The 22,637-nt window shown below is 40.7% G+C and overlaps 1 protein-coding gene across 2 annotated transcripts in view; it reads right to left on the reverse strand.

The window, feature by feature from the left end:
• Window positions 1-240: 240 nt before the first annotated feature.
• LOC130921587 (cytochrome c1, heme protein, mitochondrial) overlaps window positions 241-22,637 on the reverse strand; it is a 41,356-nt gene continuing 18,959 nt past the window's right edge. Inside the window, exons 1-7 of one of the 2 annotated variants that reach the window (XM_057845656.1) lie at window positions 11,699-11,859; window positions 7,593-7,783; window positions 6,203-6,329; window positions 5,964-6,121; window positions 4,701-4,861; window positions 589-689; window positions 241-516 (exon numbers count right to left, since the gene is read on the reverse strand). In XM_057845656.1, coding sequence (XP_057701639.1) covers window positions 412-516; window positions 589-689; window positions 4,701-4,861; window positions 5,964-6,121; window positions 6,203-6,329; window positions 7,593-7,783; window positions 11,699-11,782 — 927 coding nt within the window. In that variant the 5' untranslated portion in view covers window positions 11,783-11,859 and the 3' untranslated portion in view covers window positions 241-411. Of the gene's footprint in view, window positions 517-588; window positions 690-4,700; window positions 4,862-5,963; window positions 6,122-6,202; window positions 6,330-7,592; window positions 7,784-11,698; window positions 11,860-22,637 lie in introns of those variants that run through there. The other variant, XM_057845655.1, reaches the window with a different exon arrangement.

Consider the following 22,637-nt stretch of genomic DNA (forward strand, 5'->3'; position numbering starts at 1 on the left):
AGTGACCTGTAAAAGCGCCAAAATCAACACCCGAGTAATACAGAAAATGACCCACGAAAGTGAACAAGCATCCCCACGCATTTTTTTCCTCATCGAATGTTAAATATTTGCCCCCCCCCCCCCATTTTCTCGGGGGGCTACGGCCACGTGAAGCAACTTTTCTAAAGCACGTTTTGTTTACACTGAGAATGTTGTGTGATGAATGACTCATCTTTGATATTCGCTTACAAATGAACCCAATTTGTTTGATATAATTTATTTTGTACAGTAAAACAGAGGCGTGGTTGAGTATTTAACAAACGAAAAAATAGCCATCAGATGTTGACACCAGGACTTTGTTACCTATTTTGCTTGTGTAATAAACACGATGGAAAGAAGCGTTTGTCACGTATCGCTGCTCCTCCCTCTGCCTTATTTGGGCGGCCTGTAGGCGATCTTTCTGCTCTTGAGTACCGCCCACCTGTGTCGTTTCATGTAGTAGAGAAGCGGCAACAAAATGGCTCCGCCCATCAGAAGCTGTGGCCAAAACAAAGACAAAAAGTTGGTATTTTGTGCTTTTTTTGGCAAATGATTTAAAACGAGTGATACCTTGAGGCCCATGCGCTTGCGCTGGTCGTGCTCGGGTTCTGACGCCCACCTCAAGAAGGTGCACACGTCCTTGGCCACTTGGCTCATGGTGGCGGGGGTTCCTAACACCACAAACACTTTTTAATACCTATACAGTACACCTCTCAAATATCCATTAACGCTGGTAATCCATATGACTGCCCATTAGCCCATTGTGAGTTCATATAGATTTATATTTAATTAATACGACAGTACCTTTAAAATACAGTGCTACTTTTGGTTCATTATAATTCAGAATGCGGGTAAAATTGGTCAGCCTCTCCTACTTCAAATGGATTGGATGTCTAGGGCTGTAAATGGTACTGGTGTCAACAATAATCGATGCGGCGATGCATCCCGATGCGGGCCATGGACGATGCGATTCGATGCGGGCAACAAGCCGAATCGATTCAGCACATATTAAAATATATAAGTCCGCTCAAAAATCTTCCAGTGATGCAATGGATTTGGTTTCACCATTTGTATTGTTATTCTCATGTTTACCTGTAGAGGGAGCTATTGTACAAGCAATGCAGGGGGGATGAGGAACTAAAATTGGCTTCCTCACGGGAGTAACGTCACAGACATGCGCAATTGCGCAGTGGCACTCAAAGCAGAGATAAGACATAATAACAATGGCTAAAGCGGAGAAAGAGGAAGCGCGAAAGATTATTGACGCACCAAAGACATTGAAAGCAGGCATATGGAGACATTTTGGCTTCTATGAGGTTGGTGGGAAACTTGACCAAACTTATGCGGTGTTTAAAAAATGAAAGGCTGCTAGTGTGTGTAAAAAAAAAAAAAGAAAGAAAGAAAAAGAAAGAAAGCCCTGGTCTCATTCAAAGCACTAATTAAATGCTGTGATGTTTTTTTATTATTTTTATATATATTACTATTTTCATTTGACTACAACCAATGACACAAGAGCCTATAAAAAGGTGTTTAATGTCTGACCGCTTGTGTTGCCTCATGATTCACGAAAAATATGCTTTGTTTAGCATTTTAATGCATCCCAGGCTTTAATGCATCGTGATGCATTGCCGAATCGAACCGAATCGAATCGTGGCCCTCTTAATCGAATCGAATCGAATCGTGGCCCTCCAAATCGTAATCGAATCGAATCGTGAGGGCAGTGCCGATGCACACCTCTAGTAAATGGCAGTAAAGTTAAAGTGAGTTAGCATTGTTACATTTTAAATTATAACTTTATGACTGTCATTACAATGTAATTAAAGAGAAATTTTGAATTGGTTGTGAATTTTGTCATACGTTTTTCAGTGACATCGACGTCCAATCTGAACATTAATCGCGATTTCTGGTCATCCTTCTGCTGTGAATAGTACAACTAGTGAACGTCCAATTCATGTGAAGCCGTGGTTCAAATTAGTGCTGCAACAATTAATCAATTAACTTCAGTAATTCGATTCGTAAAAAGCTTAGAATTTAATTTTTGCTGCTTCGAGAATTCGTTTAATTAAAGTGACTTTGTAATGATTTGTTTGAAAAGTGTTTGCATTCAATTTTATTGATTTGGTTGGATACTGCCTTCTAGTGGGAACAGTGAATATGACAATTTAACAAGGCTGAATCTAGCTGCTCCCTGTTAAGGCCGACATAAGGTAAGTTTTAGAGCTAATATGTTTGTGTATGCATTCATAATTTAGTTTAAAGGTATAACGTATTGGCCCGAATATAAGACGGCCCTGATTATAAGACGACCCACTCTTTTTCAAGACTCAACTTTGAAAAAAAAGACTTCTTGAACACCAAATTTTTCAACAGAAAATAATTACAGTACATCTGAAACAAATGATTATAACAATATATTTGAGAGAAAAAGCATGTTATTTTGCCTCATTCAAATCTTAATATCTGAACATTTAAATATGTAAACTAAAGTGCAATCACATTGGTAAATGAATGGTTTCTGGTTTTTGAAATGTAAATCAATCTATTGTGACAAAACAACAAAATTGCAATAACTGCATTAACCATCAAAGTGAGGTCTAACTATAACTGTAGTCTTGAAACAAATCTGAATAAGGAAAAACATTGCAATAAAATAATGCAAACTGGTTAAACTTGAGAGTAGCTGAGATCTCTCATGACAGAACATCGATTCAATGATATCTGGCGCCATCTAGCGTCGTGAATGGGGAGAGTAGCTGAGATCTGTCATGACAGAACATTACTTCAATGATATCTGGCGCCATCTAGCGTCGTGAATGGGTATAATGTCTAGATTACTAATATAAGATGACCCCCTCTTTTCCATTCTTATTTCAATGCAAAGAACACCCTCTTACATTCGGGCCCATACGGTATTTAGCCGATTTTGGGAGATAATGTGTTTGAACGATTTGTTGAGAGCATTGTCAAAAAAATGTTAGCATTTTATAGCATTTAAGCTAGTGGACTTTTGCTATGCAAGTTAGCCAATTGTTTTTTTGTTGTACTTAGATCATTTATTCTAAGCTCAGGTATTTTATTTTTAAATGAAAGTGCAATTCTGCATAGTTTAAAGAAACACTCGGGAATCTTATTATTTAAAATTGACATTTATTTAATTTTTTTTGAAAGTGCAATTTTAGTAAGACTTGGTTTTACATCTAAAATTGTTTCTGCAGCGCGTTAAATGTCCCTAATCCGATTACTCGATTATTCGAACTACTTTATAGATTATTCGACTACTAAAATAATCGATGGCGAAAGCCCTAGTTCAAATAATTTATGAGTTGTCGCAAAATTCATTTTCTGACCTCACAACCCCAAATTTAATCACTTCAGCCGTTTCATATTACAAACAAATCCTGGAAGTTTGATAATATCCCTGGATTCCTTCTTGAGTTATCTTGAACACAAATGGGAAAATATTACCGAAATTTCCGACTATAAGTCGCTTTTTTCCTTCATTTTGAAACCTGCGGCTGATAGTTCAGTGCGGCTCATTTGTTGATTTATTTGAGTTAGTAGGCAACACATTCCACCTGGAACGCATTGCAGCACTACAGATGTAAATAATCAAAATTCATGATCTGTGCTAATTATTTCTTCAGTTACTGTTCCAGTTTCATTAATTGCTTGTTTTGGTATTTGTTAACACTTTGACAGCAGCATTATAAGACCACCATAACTATGACATGACACTATCATTGGGCATTACTGAACGCTTATGACAGATGTCTTTAAGTGTCATCCGGCAAATTATGTTACCAATTCCATTTATGTCCAGCTGGGGTCTTTTACATCCATTCAAAAGTGAGATTATTTGCCGAATAACACTAAATGGCATCTGTTATAAGCATTCATTAATGCCCATGACAGTGTCACGTCATAAATATGATTGTTTAATGACAGTCTTATGGTGTCACTGTCAAATAAAGTGTTACCAAATACAATTACTAGCAATTAATGAAACAACTGGAAAAGTAACTGAAAAATTAGCACAGAACATGAATTTTCATCTGTAGCGCTGCAATGCATGCTAGGAGGCATTTTGGACAACCACAGTGTTGACAGCAGGTGGCAGAAGAGGTTGACTGTCTCCCCCAAGGAAGCAGTGATGGCCAAGTGAAGCTTCTTGAAGTAATGCAGCTTTGCAGCCAATTGGTTCAAAGCTTTATGGTGGTTCATTTGGTCTTCTGACAGTCTTACAAACAAAGTGTTACTGATTAATCTCTTTTAGCGTAAATATCCCATAATACAGTAAGGAAAGCTGCGGCTTATTTTTCTTGTCACATTCGGTGGGTGGTGGCTTATAGTAATGTGCGCCTTATAGCGTGAAAATTACAGTAACTTGGCAGCTCTTGAGATGCTATTGACGGCACTAGACATCCAATCCATTTTGACTGAAGGCTGATGACTTTCCAGTCGAAATGGATTGGACTTCTAGCTCTGTCAATGGTAGACAATGAGTTAAAAAATAAAAAAAGGGCATTACATAACAGCAAGTGACCCATAAATCCCCCAAAATCAAAAGGAAGTTGATTTTCTTAATTTTTTTCAAAAAAATTCATTGTCTGCCATGACAGAGTTAACAGACTATTAAAATAATAATACAGGATTGTGTTTGCAGCGGCTGTCGGGCGCCTTACCGTCATCGTACTCCAAAATCTCGTTGTAGATGGGCGGAGCCATGCCAATGGCCTGTCCGGGGAAGTAAGGGTTGTAGTAGAGTCCCTCCCTCACGGCCACGCCGGCAGGGGGCTCGCAATAGCCCGTCAGCAGACTGAACACATAGTCCTCGCCTCCGTGCCTGAGCAGGATTTACAAAATATCAAATTTGTTTGGTGTGACTCACCAAATCCCTCAAAAAATAAATTTTTCATTTCATTCAATGCTACTTGCCCCTGCAGTTTTTGTCAAATTCACACTTAAAAAATTAACAAAATCAAGGCACACAAAAGTTTGTGGTCATTTTGGGGCAAAGACGTACATGACAAAACACCTTCCTAGGTCACCTTCTCTTGATTTTGGGGCATTAGGGGTGACCCGTAAATACCCCAAACAAAAATGAAGTTCCTTAGGAATGCCCCAAAATTAACAGGCAATGATAAAAATCAACAGTAAGTGACCCACAAATGCACCAAAATCAATAGGGAATCACCTATGTATGCCCCAAAATCAACATGAAGTAATCCAGCAATGCCCCAAAAAATGAAACGACCCAAAATAGGAAGTCACCTGTGAATGCCCCAAAATCAACAGGAAGTCACGCGTGAATGCCAAAAAATCAATATGAGATAATCCAGAGATGCCCAAAATGAGAAATTACATAAAATCAACAGGCAGTGGCCAGTAAACACACCAAAATCAACAGAAAAGACCAAAATTAAAAGGAATGAACCCATAAATGTGCCAAAAATCAACAGGAAGTCACCTGTGAATGCCCCAAAATCAACATGAAGTGATCCAGGAATGTTCCACCAAAAAATAGATGACCCAAAATCAACTGGAAGTAGCTAGTAAATAACCCAAAAACAACAGATGGTGACCTGTAAATGCACAAAAATCAACAGGGAGTAGCCCAAAATAAACAGGACATCACTCATGAATGCCTCCAAATCCACATAAAGTAAACCAGGAATGCTTCAAAATAGGAAATGACCCAAAATCAACAGGAAGCGACCCTAGAGTATTTAAATTTTGTTTTTATTAACTAATTGTATGGCATTGCAGGCACTAGACATCCAATCCGTTTGGACTGGGAGGGGGCAAATGAACCCAGCCAATCAGTTAATAGGAAGTGACCGAAAATCTACCCAAAGCACCCTTGTACGATTTCTCCAGAAATCACATTTTTCTAGCTTACTGCTGTCATCGACAGGGCGATAGCGGGAAAAAGAGCCGGCGCGTACCTGGCGTTGATGATGTAGCTGAGGTCAGGCGGCAGGGCGCCGTTGTTAGCCACGCGGGCCGCCTCGGGGTTGGGGTACGGCTTGGGGAAGTAGTCCGAGAGCTTGCCGGGCCGGGTGAACATCTCGCCTGTCTCGTCGGGACCATCCACCACTTCCACCTGCGACGAGGAGAGAGTGTGGGAAACAGAGCAAAATAGCCGTCGCTGGATCTTGAGGGAGGAGCCTGCCCGACCACCCACCTCCTCGGCGATGGCCTTGACTTCCTCCTCGGTGTGCGAGACTCCCACCAGGTTGCGGAAGGCCAGGTACTCCATGCTGTGGCAAGCTGAGCACACCTGCTTGTACACCTGGTAGCCACGACGAATGCTGGGTGAGGGGAGGGTGTAAATAGTAAATTAGTGTTAATTCTTTGACATTGACAAAATTTGTAACAGAAATAAGCTACTTATTACCTCATATTAATGACAACGCATTGCCTTTAATGGGAATGTTGCCCAAAATGACCTCGTTGCCTGGCATTGGCTGCCACTGACTGTCATAGAAGTGGGAGGGGCCCGTTTGAAGAGGGAGGGGTTCATTCGCTGTCACCCTCCCAGTTCAAATGGATTGGACATATACTAGTGAAACTCACAGCAGAAGGATTTTTCTGTTTATAAGTTGTTTTGTAGCGTATCCTAAAATGATTTCCTGACCAATATATCGATAATCGTTGTATTGCCATATCTTGAGATCATCATAATTGCGAGCTTTGTATCGCAAATCAAATCGTATTGTAGGGGTGTGACAATATATCGAAATCGTGATATATCGTGATACTTGGTATCCCAAAAGTTTATCGATATGCTCCTGCCCAGAATCGAAATATCGTTTTAAAAAGGCGTCAATGTCTAAAAAAACTTTTTTTTTTAAATGAACCAACAAGTTGCTATCAAAATCTTCCACCATAATAGTGTCTCAATTAACTCTAAGGCTGCATTGACGGTGCTTGACGCTCAATCCATTTAGACTGGGAATGTTTGTTCATTCGAAACCAGAGCGTTCAGTTATTCTTTCCGATTTTTAGGGCATTTACAGGTCACTTGCTGTTCATTTTAGGGCATTTACAGGTCATTTCCTGTTGAGTTTGATTTGGGTGATTCCCAGGTAACTTCCTGTTCTGTAACTCAAAATAAACTGTAAGTGACCCATAAAATACCCCAAAATCAACAGGAAGTAACCAAAAATCAACAGATAAATGACCTTAAATGGCCCAAAATTACCTCATTGCCTGGCATTGGCTGCCACTGATGGCCATAGACGTTCACTCCGTTTGAAGTAGAAGGGATGGCAGGATTGGACGTCTACTACTGATAAACTAATTCCAATTCACAACAGAAGCTTGTTTTTCTGTTTATTAATTGTTTGTAGAATATCCTAGAATGATTTCCTGGTCATTGTATCGATAATCGTATCGTCAGATCATCCTGATCGTGAGCTTTGCATCGCAAATCGTATCGTGAGGTACCAAGAGGTTCCCACTCCTATCGTATTGTGAGGTACCTAGAGGTTCTAACTCCTTATAATAACATTTATCTTTTAAGAACTACAAGTCTTTCTAACCGTGGTTCCCTTTAAATTAAAATGTCTTACCTGGCGTGATCCAGGGAGGATAGCGGCCCGGCATGGCTCCAGGGGTAGTTGGGCGGATGGAGCTCCAGTTCCGAGGCTTTAACCGAGTGGTGCAGCGCCAGTGCCAGGCCGGCCACTCCGGCGCCTGCCACGCCCAGCGCCGTCAGTGCCGTCTTCTGCCCACGAGGCAGGCTGGCGAACGACATGTTGGCCTGCACATAAAAACAGTGTTTGTTCATTCACCCCGCCGTCAAAATAGATTGAACATCTAGCGATGTCAATGGCAGCTGATGAGTAAATAAGAATATGGTCCGAACATGCCACAAAATGAATAGGAAGTGACGCAATACGGTAGATTTTCCAGTCTAAAACATTTTTATCTTGCCCGCACCTGGCTTGGAGTGCACGTCAAACGCTTACTTCCACAAATGTTCAAAAAGCTAGCTTAACTTCATTCACCTTAACAAATGCATTTTTATTTTTAGCACATCATCTGCCATTTACAGTACAAAACGTCCAATCCATTTTGACTGGGAGGGCTGCCAAAGATTGTCGTGACAAATCTCCCTGCCATTGTTAAAACTCCAGTCTTTTCTATCCAATTCCGATCCTCTGAAAATGGCATTATCGGTCCCGATTTAGTTGTTCTTGTTACTGGAAATGAAAGGGGCCTTTATTTTTGTCAGAAAAGAATATTTTAAAAAACTCAAATGGCGTGAATAAGTTAAAATGTATCAGCTGGGAAAAAGTGGATGTAAATCTTCGTGGTGCGTTTGTGTCGAAATTGACCTGTTTTCAAGTTTGAATATTGTACAGATATGTGCCATCATATGTTTACTCATTGTACATTCATTTCTATATTATTTTTTTGCCTGGATTAGATTGCAGCTCTCATCTCAGCTTCTTCTCTGAAGCAAGGTCAAAAAACATCACATAGCTGCCCAGTAAAGTTCTACTTTCTTGTGATTCACTTCAATATGGGTTAATATGGTGGCCTGCCTATTCGCATTGGAAATAAAACGTGTATGGGTGGAGAACCTCTGTGAAGTTGCCTCCACCATCAGACAAAAATTTATAATAAAATGACGTCAATCGTTTATGCTGCTATCGTTTTTAAGATATTTACAATTCTTTTACAGGTCAAACTGAGGTCAACCAGCCCTCCATTTTGATTAAAAACTGCGTCAATCATTTATGCTTCTTTATTGCTATTATTTTTTTGAGATACTGAGACACTGATGACGTCACGCAGCGCCCCCCATCTATGAACGGAACCACAATAGCGCTATTTGTTTGTGCTGCCATCGTTTTACTTTTACAGATATTAATTTTGAGTGATGACGTCAATAGCGTACTGCACTAGTGCTATTTTAAGACCGTAACGTCGCCATCGTAACCCAGATGTGGGTCAACATGGACTCGCCCTCGCATACAGTCGATGTTATTACTGCTTGTTTTCTGCCAGTAATTTTTCAAAAAAGAACATGCCAAGTAAACACTGCTGCTATGGAACTTGAAGAAACGACTAGACCTTACGACATATGAAGGAAGTTTTCTTCATTCGTTTCCCGAAGCCAAAAACTCGAGGAAAAAATGTGAACAATGGATCAACTTGCGTGGACGTTTAACGCCAGCAAGGTGAAGCCATTCACATTTCATATGCAGTAAACATTTTGTTGGGGGCCATGGTCCTACAGAGGACAAAGAGGTAAGCTATTTTGATATTTTCACTTATTTTTCAGCGTAGCATTTTGCCGTGCTGCTTCTGTCTGGCAATGAATGACCTGAAATAAAATTAAATGGTATCTGACTGCCACTGTTGTTACCTTGTCTGTTGTAAAAAAATAAATAAATAAAGAGGAAGGAAGGATTAAAGAGGAAGTGTAAATAAATTATAAAATCAAGATTTGTTATTAATGAAAAAATTATAAGTTCGTTGGCTGTCACTGAGTTGCTTTTGTGATCGTTAAACAGAACACATACTAGTCCTTCTAAAAAAATTAGCATATTGTGATAAAGTTCAGTATTTTCTGTTATGTACTGATAAACATTAGACTTTCATATATTTTAGATTCATTACACACAACTGAAGGAGTTCAAGCCTTTTATTGTTTTAATATTGATGATTTTGGCAAAAAGTCGAGAAAAACCAAAAATCCCTATCTCAAAAAATTTGCATATTTCATCCAACCAATACAAAAAAAGTGTTTTTAAATACAAAAAAGGTCAACCTTAATTATATCAGCTATGCACTCAATACTTGGTCGGGAATCCTTTTGCAGAAATGACTGCTTCAATGCGGCGTCCAACGGAGGCAATCAGCCTGTGGCACTGCTGAGGTAGGCCCAGGATGCTTCGATAGAGGCCTTGAGCTCATCCACAGTGTTGGGTCTGGTGTCTCTCAACTTCCTCATTACAATATCCCACAGATTCTCTATGGGGTTCAGGTCAGGAGAGTTTGCAGGCCAATTGAGCACAGTAATACCATGGTGAGTAAACCATTTACCAGTGGTTTTACCACTGTGAGCAGGTGCCAGGTCGTGCTGAAAAATGAAATCTTCATCACCATAAAACTTTTCAGCAGATGGAAGCATTAAGTGCTCCAAAATCTCCTGATAGCTCGCTGCATTGACCCTGCCCTTGATAAAACACAGTAGACCAACACCAGCAGCTGACATGGCACTCCAGACCATCACTGACTGTGGGTACTTGACACTTCAGGCCTTTTGGCATTTCCTTCTCCCCAGTCTTCCTCCAAACTCTGGCACCTTGCTTTCCGAATAACATGCAAAATTTGGTTTCATCGGAAAAAATTACTTTGGACCACTGAGCAACAGTCCAGTACTGCTTCTCTGTAGCCCAGATCAGGCGCTTCTGTCGCTGTTTCAGGTTCAAAAGTGGCTTGACCTGGGGAATGCGGCACCTGTAGCCTATTTCGAGCACATGCCTGTGCACGGTGGCTCTGGATGTTTCTACTCTAGACTCAGTCCAATGTTTCTGCAGGTCCCCCAAGGTCTGGAATCGGCCCTTCTCCACAATCTTTCTCAGGGTGCGGTCACCTCTTCTGGTTGTGCAGTGTTTCCTGCCACACTTTTTCCCTCCCACAGACTTCCCAATGAGGTGCCTTGATACAGCACTCTGGGAACAGCCTATTCGCTCAGAAATTTCTTTCTGTGTCTTAGCCTCTAGCTTGAGGGTGTCAATGATGGCCTTCTGGACAGCAGTCAGGTCGGCAGTCTTGCCCATGATTGCAGTTTTGAGTAATGAACCAGGCTGGGAGTTTTTAAAAGCTTCAGGAATCTTTTGCAGGGGTTTTGAGTTAATTTGTTGATTCAGATGATTAGGTTAGTAGCTTCTTTAGAGTACCTTTTCATGATATGCTAATTTTTTGAGATATGGATTTTTTTTTTCTTTTTTACCAAAATCATCAATGTTAAAACAATAAAAGGCTTGAACTACTTCAGTTGTGTGTAATAAATCTAAAATATATACAAGTCTAGAGTTTATCAGTACATTACAGAAAAAATTTAACTATCACAATGTGCTAATTTTTTTAGATAACAAAGGTTAAGAAAAATAAGATACGTGGGGAGCTTTACATCCCCACAACTAGCAAAAACAGACCTGAGGCGAAGGTAAAAACACGAGGTTGTTCACAGGAAGTCCACTCAAACCTTCAGACGCTAGCAAGTTAGCATCACACAGCCAACTCAGCACCTCGGACTGCCGGTGAAAATCTCCTATTTGTCCTTAGCACTAAAGTCAACCTCGCAAACACAACTCAAAAGCAACTAAATCCACATTTTAAGGTGCTTCCGGTACGGTCAAACGTGGAATAATTACGCTAAACGGATGACACAAGTAGTTGTATAGCCTACTATCATTCCCCAATTACCAAATTATTACTTAACTACGCAGATGTTAAAACAACATTTTTAAAGCCATGTTTCTCTCACAATACAATGATTAAGTTTGCAGGAGATGCCATACCGCGGGTGACCTTGTATTACCCAACCGGCAGCTACTCGTGTTAGCTTTAGCTTGTAGTTTAGCTCGACTTCCCAAGGAACATTCAACATATTTTTTAATATTTGCGGCAGGCGAAGGTCGTCAAAGAGGTTGTGTACCTTCGGTGTGGTGATGGTTTTCGGGGTGCGCAGGAGGGTTCTCCCGCTGCCCGAGTGCACCGCGACTCGTAACGCTGCCGCCATCTTTCTTCTGTCGTCCTTTCAGAAAGTTGGTGCTCGACTCTCATTCCGGCGTTTCCGCTTTGAGCATTCAAAATAAAAGGCTCGTAGAAGATTAAGCGGTAGGCTTGTTTTATTTAGGGGATTCTTGCCACGTCGTGACCGGATGTACCATGAATTTTACACAACATTCGAACTACGTAACATGTTATAAAAGAAAGGTGAGAAGTAAATAAATCAAGTTTCTTTACTGTTTTATCATTGAAATTATGTTTTTGTATGTGTATGTTATACAGTTGGTACTATGTATAATTAAATATAATTTGTATGAAAAATATTTCCGACTCATCCTCATGTTATGTGACCCACTGTACCTTTTTCCCCCAGCAGGTGGCAATGTGGACTCAAAAATTTAGTCCAAAGCAATGGATTACTTTAGGAGGGAGAGACTGCGAAAACCAAAAGTGGTATTTGCCGTGTGGCAAAAAAAATTTAGCCATAAATTGCCACATGGCAAAAAATTTTTTGCCACATGGCAAAACAAAAAAATTGCCACATGGCAAGAATTTTTTGCCACATTGCAAAAAAATGTTGCCACATGGCAAAAAAAATGCCACATGGCAAAAAAAAAAATTGCCACATGGCAAAAAGAAATTTGGCCACATGGCAAAAAAAAAAAATACCACACGGCAAAAAAAAAATTGCCACATGGCAATACAAATTGCCGCGTGGCAAAAATGTTTTGCCACATGGCAACAAAAATTCCACATGGCAAAAAACTTTTGCCACATGGCAAAAAAAAAATGGCACATGGCAAAAAAAAATTTTTGGCCACATAGCAAAAAAAAAAATGCCACATGGCAGAAAAAAATTCCCACATGGCAAAAAATGCCACATGCCAAAACATGTTTGCCACATGGCAAAAAAAAAAAAAAAATTGCCACATGGCAAAAACCACTTTTGATTTTCGGCCCTGCTGGCGGTGGCAATTTGAAACAACGTAGTCAATATGGTTAACGCAGTGGTTCTTACCCTGGGTTTGAGCGAACCCCAGGGGTTCGGTAAGTAAGTCTAAAGGGTTCGCCAAAGGACCCGCAGGACCATATTGTCGTGCGCTCACTAAATCTAAGCAAAGTGGTAGATTAGGTTTTTGACGGGCTTATCCCCAATTTAAATGCTTTATTCTAGTTCTTTCAATTGCTTGACCTCTATCTGATGGGAGGAGAAACTGTTTTGCTCAGTGGAAGGTGTACTCACACTTGGTATGAAGAACTGTAACAGACTGATGGGTAGCGAGGACTCAGATTTTGACCTGTTTAAAAATATGCTGTCAAAATAAGAAAGTTGAATGGGAATCCGATTGGATAAAAGGTGAAATATATTGGTTTTGATTTCTTTTTTAAATCATCTAATACCGAAGGGTTCCGTGTGAATGCATTTGTGAAACTCGTGGGGTCGCGTACCTTTTGCAAGGTTGCAAGGTGTTCTTTTCTTTGAAGGCCTCGTTTTTTTCCTGTAAACTGTACGGTGATGCCTTTTCCCAAAAAGCTCTACTTTTGTCTCATCTGACCTGAGAACATTCTTCCAAAACGTTTTTGGCTTTCTCAGGTAACTTTTGGCAAACTTCAGCCTGGCTTTTTTATGTCTCTGGGTCAGAAGTGGAGTCCATTGTGGTATGAAAAAGTATCTGAACCTTTTGGGATTTCTCACATTTCTGCGTAAAATCACCATCAAATGTGATCTGATCTTTGTCAAAATCACAGAGCAGAAAAAAACACTGTCTTGCCATCCAAACATTTATAGGTTTTCATATTTTAATGAGGATAGTATGCAAACAACGACAGAAGGGGGAAAAAATAAGTAAGTGAACCATCACATTTGATATTTTGTGCCCCCCCCCCCTTTGTGGCAGCAACTTCAACCAGACACTTCATGTAGCTGCAGATCAGTTTGGCATATCGATCAGGACTAATCCTGGCCCATTGTTCTCTACAAAACTGCTGTAGTTCAGTCAGATTCCTGGGATGTCTGGCATAAAACGCTGTCTTTCGGTCATGCCACAGCATCTCAATGGAGTTCATGTCTGGACTTTGACTTGGCCACTCCAGAATGTGTATTTTGTTCTTCTGAAACCATTCTGAAGTTGATTTACTTCTGTGTTTTGGATGATTGTCTTGTTGCAGCATCCATCTTCTTTTTAGCTTCAACTGTCTGACAGACGGCCTCAAGTTTTCCTGCAGTACATCCTGATAAACTTTTAATTCATTTTTCCATAAATGATTGCAAGTTGTCCAGGCCCTGAAGCGGCAAAACATACTCCCTCCACCATGCTTCACGGTGGGGATGAGGTGCTGATGTTGGCGAGCTGTTCCATTTTTGGCCCACAAATGACGTTGTGTGTTAAGCCTGAGTTATGCTCCTGCGTTGCGGTGACGGCGAAGTGACTATGGTGTCAATCAGCATTCGATAGTTCTGCGGTGAGGGTGTAACGCGTTGCTCTGTAATTCACCGCCAAGCCCCTAGAGTAGTGTGGCGTTGTGTTTGGACTGTTTTGGAGCACGCTTGTCGACTTCCTCTAGTTTAACAGAGAAAAAATAAATAAACTACGCAAGATGGAATGCTTGAATGTGGATCTTCAGCTCATCAACATTGAATAAATATTGATCATACAAATGTTGAGGCACAGGCGACGCAGAAGACGATTTCGAGGCTGTCTGTCCGACTTCTGATACCGCACAGAGTTCCAGCCTCGGGTGGAAATCAGCAAGCTGTGGCGGCTAGCTTCAAACTGGCGTCGAGCATTGCGTCCAGCGTTTTGTCCGAGGTCTGCAAAGCTCTCTAGCCCGATCTGTTTGCCGTGTCCTACAACCAGCCAGTAGAAAGCCATAGCAGATTTCTGGCGGCGATGGAACTTCCCAAACTGTGTTGAAAGCCTTGAAGTTAACGTTATCATAAAAAGCACCGAGGCACTCTCAATCAGTGATGATGTGTGTGTTAACTGTCTGTTGTTGAAAATTAAACATCAAAACAACTCTTTTGACAGCAAACCTGTGCTTTATTCTTCATATACTTGACGTGTGACACGTAAATACTTTAAGTCACAGACTAGCAGCAAACATATGCACACAATAAATGATAAATTGCTCCAACCAAAAATATGACATAAAGTGATAAAAAGTTGGCCGTTTTTGCCCGACTGGGTCACCGCTTCGTGTGGCCATTCAATTCCAAACGCACACATAGTGTACTTGTCTCGGTGGTTCTTCCATTTTTTCATTCAATCGCTGGCTGACCTCCAGCCCTGTATTTTCAGCAATCTCCTCCCACGAATTGTTTGCCATTTGGCAATCTTCATATTGTCTTGATGAGACATTGTAGAAGTTGTCATTCTTGCTCTTCGTTGATACTCTCATCGGCTTGGTCCATAAAGCAGTAGACTTCTTAGGAAGGCTCTGTTGTAGAGAACCTTCCTTGCGAACCTAAGTAACTTTTTATCTAAAATACTCCTAAATCGGCAAAATCTTGACTTGAATCTATCTTTAAATGAAACAGTTTTGAAACTTACACATGTCAAAAGTAAACAGAAGGCAACTAATGCAATAATGGGAGCAATTTTAACAACTTTTAACTGTTGATTCAGGGTAAAGGGTAAATTAGGGTAAAGAATTGGGCTAGGCACAAAAACCTTTTAAACTTCACATCGTGTGACCTGTTTTTTTTTTTTTTTTTTTTTGAGGAAAAAAAACCAAAAACTGACAATTATCACCAGTTACTTTGCCAAGTAACTAATTACTCTTACATTCAGGTAACTGAGTTACTAACGCAATTACTTTTTGAGATAAGTAATTTGTAACTGTAATTAATTACTTTTTTAAAAGTAAGATTAACAACACTGTTGGGCACACACCCGATTTAAAATATTTGGTAAAAATTGGTTTCAATTGGTGAAGCTCTCGATTTACCAGTCGATCTACATTCCTACCTTCCCCTATGGTCACGAACTGTGGGTCGTGACCGAAAGAACAAGATAACGGATACTAGCGGCCGTAATGAGTTTCCTCAGCAGGGTGTCCGGGCTCTCCCTTAGAGATAGGGTGAGAAGCTAGGTCAACGGGGAGGGACTTGGCATCGAGCCGCTACTCCTCCGTGTTTCGAGGAGCCAGCTGAGGTGGCTCGGGCATCTGGTTCGGATGCCTCCTGGACGCCTCCCTGGAGAGGTGTTCTGGGCTTTTCCCACCGCTGGGAGGCCCCAGGAACGACCCAGGACACACTGGGGGGACTATTGCTAGGTTCATAACTGCAGGTCTCAATGCACGAATCCAATTTTTTGTCATGTCTGGTTTTTTGGCGTGCCCGTTCAGAGTGCCTTTGTCCATGGAGTCCGTTCAAGTATCACGCATACGCACTAATTCATAGTCCGAGATGCGCTCAGCAAAGTGACCGCATGTGCAGAAGCATCAATACAAATTACACATATGTATGTATGTCATTCCAGGGTGATCATATTTTGATTTCCAAAAAGAGGACACAAATTACAGACATTAATAATCCCCGTTTAGTCCTTTATTCAAAGTTTAAATGGACTGATAGAACGCATACACGCACACACATAAGCCTTGACTTGTGTGCGTGACATGATGTGGAATTTGCCCCGCAATACTGAAATATTGCTCATTTGGCGCATACAATTGAAATCGAAAATTTTCAGGCTTATCCTTTTCTTCATTTACCGTATTGGCCTGAATATAAGACGGTGTTTTTTGTATTGAAATAACACTGAAAAAGAGGGGGTTGTCATATATTCGCGGTCTAGACATTATACCCATTCACAAAGCTAGATGGCGCCAGATATCATTGAAGCGATGTTCTGTCATGACCAGAGGTTGCGCTAGACTTTTTCGTTGTCTGTCATTTTGACTGACAGGGTCATAAAAATCCGGTCATAACCTATTTTTACCCATCACTTAAATTTTTAAAATGATGATAATGACATTGTGGTGACCCTTTGTTTGGCATAATTCACCTTCCGTACTTGTGTGTCCATTTGGCCAAGCGCGTTACCGGTGTAGGTTCAAGCGCCTACACCGGTGTTCTGGCAAAATCTGCTACATCGGCGAAACGTCCTACATTAGTCGAATTTGACACCCAAAGTACTACCGTGCGCTCTAAACTTGTTTTGTTTAGATGCATACAGGCATAACATACAAAAAAAAATGCCTGAAGAAAATACTTAAATGTAGTTATATCAAATAAGGATGGTTTAAATTCGCTACGTGACTAATGTGGTCAACTGCTTCAAAGCTAACACCAAAAAAAACAATGGTTAAAAGTATTAGAGGGTAATACGTGCAAAAAGTATCTTTGAGGCAGTAAAAAGGTTCTAAAAACTTAAATAAAAACAAAAATAGTGAGTTCTCGCTGCTTCTAACTGATGTGCACATGCGGGCGGATGCTTGCGCAAGCGCGCTGAGCATTTTGTAGGACGTTTCGCCGCGTAGTAAGGAGTGGCCGAACACCTGCTACGACAGTCACGTGACAGAGACACTTAAGAGCCGCGCGCGGTCCCCTCACTATCCACTCGCTCTCGCTATATGATTGGCCGAAGAGTCGAAATGCTCTCCCGTGAAATGCCTGTTTAAAAATGTTCCCGTTGTTACTTCTTGCGTTCGCTTATAAGTGCCCATCTAAAAAGGAAAAGCGATGGATGATACTACACACAGAGCGTATTATTAACAAATGTTAAAGTTGTATAATCATATAGCGAGAATAAGAAACGTCACTGAGGCCCCAGTAGGTAGGTAGCCTACCATATGTAGCATATGGAACAATGAAATTAACAGTTCACCTGCTGTGGCCTGAACGTAGTCCAGGCATGAAAATGGGTCAGGGGTTAAAAAGGTGAGAAGGGTGTGGAGGAAATATGTTCCAGTACACTGTACACCCCAACAAAATATTGAGCTCTGTCGACCCACACTGTGTTTCAGCAGGGCCATGCAGAGACCGGTGGAGGGGCGGGTGCTCGTAGATCAAAAGGGGCACTTGAACAAGTGTTTAACACACCTTAAAACAACATAACTTCAATTTTAACCAGCTTTAGATAATAATTGGCTGCGACTGTGACATACTTTAATTGGGAGGGGGCAACAGTGAATAGAAATCAAAACTGTCATCAACACTTTCTGGCTGTGACTCAGTCAGTCTGCCTCTTTTCTTCCTTCAACCTCTGCATCAAAACTTCCTTCTTCAACTTGTTCATCTGAGAACAAACCACATCAGATGGTCACTGAGCCACCAACAGCACAGTTTTCTTAAAACTATTATTTCATTATTATCCATACTTAACAACTCTAGCACCTAATGATTAATAAAGCAATGACATAAAAATCTTATAGACAAATAACATTGTAATTGTGTTTATAATTGTATTTAATACCCGACTATCCTTGCAAACTTGTTCTTACCAGGTCTGCTATTCACCCAGCTGATGAGGTATCCACTGCCTTTAGCAGCCTCATCTAACTCCTTTTTTAATCCCTCAATCTCCCTTCCCTACGACGCATGTCTATGTAATGAAATATAAATATTTAAAAAAAAAACAAAAAAACAGACTCCCCGGTGGCTTTTAGTTTTAAAGCTTTCTTAATTTCTTTCTCTCTCAATAACGATGGAGGTAGATTTGTGTTTTTATTATTCAATCAAAAAACAAAGTTACTTCTATCAAAAACAAAGTTGCTTCAATCGAAATACAGTATATACTTTTAATCCCCAAAAAGTCACTTCAATAAAAAAATTGTTTTTGATTGCAAAAATAAATTTGAGACAAAAAAAGCATTTGAAAACTATTTTTCTTGATTGAAACAAATTTTTCCATTGAAGTAACGTTGTTTTGCGTTTGGGCCACATTTTGGTTAGCACATTTGTGTCTTTATTATTCAATCAAATAAGTTGCTTCAAACAAAAAAATATATATAAAAAGAAAAACTTTGCACATGTGTCAATCACCGTTTACCAAAGCCTGAGAGGGTTTGAGTAGACTCACTATGAAGCATTTAATAAAGCCAAGCATTTTCTTACTACTTTATTCTTGTTTAAAAATAATTCGGTGGGGCAGTAACATGTTTAAAACTTATCATAATTCTTACATTTTGAAGTGCTTGAAAACCATTTATAAATGATACTTTGGTGAAAAAAGTGAAAAAACATGTCTTATATATATGTATCTTTTTTCCAATGTAAAATCTGAATAAATGCATTGAACACGCAAAAAAAAATGGGGGGGGGGGGCGCTACTTCGCGGTTTTCACTTATTGCGGCGGGTTCTGGTCCCCATTAACCGCGAAAAACGAGGGATCCCTGTATTTCTGAAAAATTTTAAGAAGCAGGACTCATTCCCACCACTTGTCGGGCCGGTGTTGTGCCGACACCGGCCGTCAGCTCAAATCCAAGCCGAAAATAACGCGTCTCCGGCGGACGACGGGAGCGATGTGAGGCGCCCCCTTCATCCGAGAGCATGCCGCTTAATTTGACTCAACAGTGTGTTTCTTCGTTTATATTACCGCTAAATACACAAGCTTGATGCCAATTTAACGGGAGGGAGCTATTTTTTTTCATGGGAGATTTGGCTAGCTCTGGCAGTGTTCAACGCAAGCTGCAACGAATGGCAGTAACTTTTTTATGTCGCAAAATGTGAAAACGATTGAAACCATTACTCACCAAATTCAGTCTGCTGGCAAATACAGGCAAGTGTGTATGCTGCGCTCTGGTCTGCCCCGGTGTGGATAACGCCTGCTTTTTGTTTTCGCAGCTTTGCAATGCAACCAAAGGCTCTCCGAGCACTCCATGTACAGTAAGGAGTGCGCGCGTTTGGAATAATGGAACGCAGCTTGGGCCGATGATTGGTTCTTGTCAGCGAAGCATCTAGAAGGATTTGCTGACGGTGTTCTTAAATGCTCAGTTTACGTACTAAGTTAATCACGTGATGATAATAATAATAATAATAATAATAATAATAATTAAATAAAACCTCCGTTTGCATGTTCTCCCCGTGCCTGCGTGGGTTTCCTCCGGGAACTCCGGTTTCCTCCCACATCCCAAAAACATGCATGGTAGGCTGATTGAACACTCTAAATTGTCCGTAGGTATGAGTGTGTGCGTGAATGGTTGTATGTCTCCTTGTGCCCTGCGATTGGCTGGCAACCAGTTCAGGGTGTCCCCTGCCTACTGCCCGTAGTTAGCTGGGATAGGCTCCAGCACCTCCGCGACCCTCGTGAGGAAAAGCGGCATGGAAAATGAATGAATGAATGAATAAAACCTCCCGACCCCCCCCCCCCCACCCCTCCTCCCAAAAAGAATTTCTCCTCGGATCTACGCAATTCACGTAGGTCGCCCTTTTTGACTTCAAAACGGCGAATTTCGCCGAAAGGTGAGAGATTTTCATGCCTGGTAGTCTCACACTTTCCTCCTGGTGCGCATGGACTTGAATTGCGTGCCCGCTTGTGCAGTCCCTCTTTTTTCACCTCTTTTATCAACACCATCGTCGTTTTGGGGCTTTTTGAAGAAACTTCGGACACTCAGTTGCCTTGACATTTTTTCAGAGTAAGGCCAACGACGTCATGCATCAAGAGAGACAATAGCTAATTAATATGCTCACTCGCCACCCTGTGGTCTGGGTGTGAATTGCAACCGGTCAAAATGACTGATGGACTTCAGTTTTTTCCGTCACCGTTTTAAAAAATCGGTCAACGACGGAAAATATTCGGTTAACGCGACCCCTGGTCATGACAGATCTCAGCTACTCTTTTTAGTTTAACCAGTTTGCATTATTTTATTGCAACGTTTTTCTTTATTCAGATTTGTTTCAAGACTACAGTTAGAGTTAGACTTCACTTTGATGGTTAATGCAGTTATTGCAATTTTGTTGTTTTATCACAATACATTGGTTTATTTACATTTCAAAAACCAGACGCCATTCATTTATGAATGTGATTGCACTTTAGTTTACATATTTAAATGTTCAGATATTAAGATTTGAATGAGACAAAATAGCATGCTTTTTCTCTCAAATATATTATTGTAATCATTTGTTTTGGATGTACTATAATTATTTTCTGTGTAAAAATTAATTTGGTGTTCAAAAAGTCTTTTTTCAAACTTCAGTCATGAAAAAGAGGGGGTCGTCTTATTATCAGAGCCGTCTTATATTCGGGCCAATACAGTATTTATTATGACCGTGTTCAAGCCCGCTTCGTGCATAAAAGCAGAGTTCAAGCTAGAAGCTAATGAATAGCTTCCTCCCTCCCGTCCTGCCTGCCGCTTTCGCTTTGCTGATGTCATTGCCATTGCTGCATGAATTCCGATTCGGGAGACTTGAAAGACCGCCAGCCACATTCTGGAAAAATGTGGCCCAGATCGGATTTAGATCACATACGAGAGTGACCCAGATCGGATTTGAAATGGTCCACTTCTATGCGACTTGTCACGTTCAGGCCGTCAAGTTAATGCCTCACTCGAGTCGGAAAAACACGAAAAAATCGTATTCATGCATTAAGACCTGTAGTATGAACGTAGCCTTACTCTCTCGGCTGGCCTGGGAACGCCTTGGGATCCCGCTGGAGGAGATGGTTGAAGTGGCTGGGGAGAGGGAAGTCTGGGCTTCCCTGTTAAAGCTGCAGCCCCTGCGACCCGACCCCGGAACAAGCGGAAGATGATGGATGGATGGATGCAGAACCATGAATGTTAGGGGCGAAATCCGCCCACCCTAAAAAAATTCTATGAGAGGAGGTTTGCTTTGCACAATAATTTGAGAAGGCGACAACTATTTTTTTCCTCCCGACCCCGTTTTATTTATGGCATGTGTCGCGTACATGTGTTTGCGATCGCAAATGTTTTTGGTTGTGGTTATGACCTCTCAAGTAATTGATCAAGACGGGAGTGTTTGCAGGCCTTTTCGGGGAACGTGCCACTTTTGGACAGCTTCGGACGCTAGCTGTTTTTTTTTTTCCCACACGAAACAAAGAGTTCCAGAGTCTTTCACGCTTAGACGGAATGAAAATAAATCTTTTCCCCATTTGAGCACGTTTTGGGTTTTGGATCAATGTCAATGCCTGCCCAGGTCACAGATCATGTGTTGTGGTAGGTTAGTTAGTAAAAGATGTAAATTGGAAATTGAAAACAGCTATTGAGAGCAATAGACGTCCAAATGCTCCTGACAGAGTGGCCGAATGAACATTTGAGTCTGAAAGGAATTAGATGTCTAGCAACGTCATTGGCAGATAATTTGTTCATTGAGTGCTATATAGAGGGATTTATTGCGCAATTTGTCACATTTTGTTTAAAATAAACTCACAATTAGTAATTGTAAATTTGTAGCATTTCAAAAAAATTGTCAACTCATGATTTAGAGCAAATTTGCTGCATTTTTTAGCAGTTGACACTCATGAGTAATCGCAAATGTGTCGCATTTTTAAAATTGTTAACCCGTGACTAATCACAAATTTTTTGCTTTTTAAAAATAGTTAACTCGCAATTATTCGCAAATTTCTTACCTTTTAAATAGTTGACTCATGGCTAATCGCAAATTTGTGGCAAAAGAACCAAAAATGTGCTTCCCCCAGTTTTATTACAAGTACAAGTGTACTTGTCGGGGAAGTCAATCTTTGGTTCTTTTGTAAGGTCCGAGGCTTAAGCTTTTTTCAAAATTGATTAAAAAAAAAACAAAACAAAAAAAAAACACTTTTGGTCCAGTAGGTGCCGGGAAACGTTCCAAACACCCATCAGGACCCTTGGCACAGTCCAAATATGCCAATAAAAGTGTACTTGTAGGGTATCTCATTTTTTGGTTCTTTTGTAAGAGGTTACCCGTAATTTTCGGACTATAAGC

The sequence above is a fragment of the Corythoichthys intestinalis genome, chromosome 9, assembly GCF_030265065.1.
Source record: "Corythoichthys intestinalis isolate RoL2023-P3 chromosome 9, ASM3026506v1, whole genome shotgun sequence".
Classification (NCBI taxonomy): Eukaryota; Metazoa; Chordata; class Actinopteri; order Syngnathiformes; family Syngnathidae; genus Corythoichthys; species Corythoichthys intestinalis.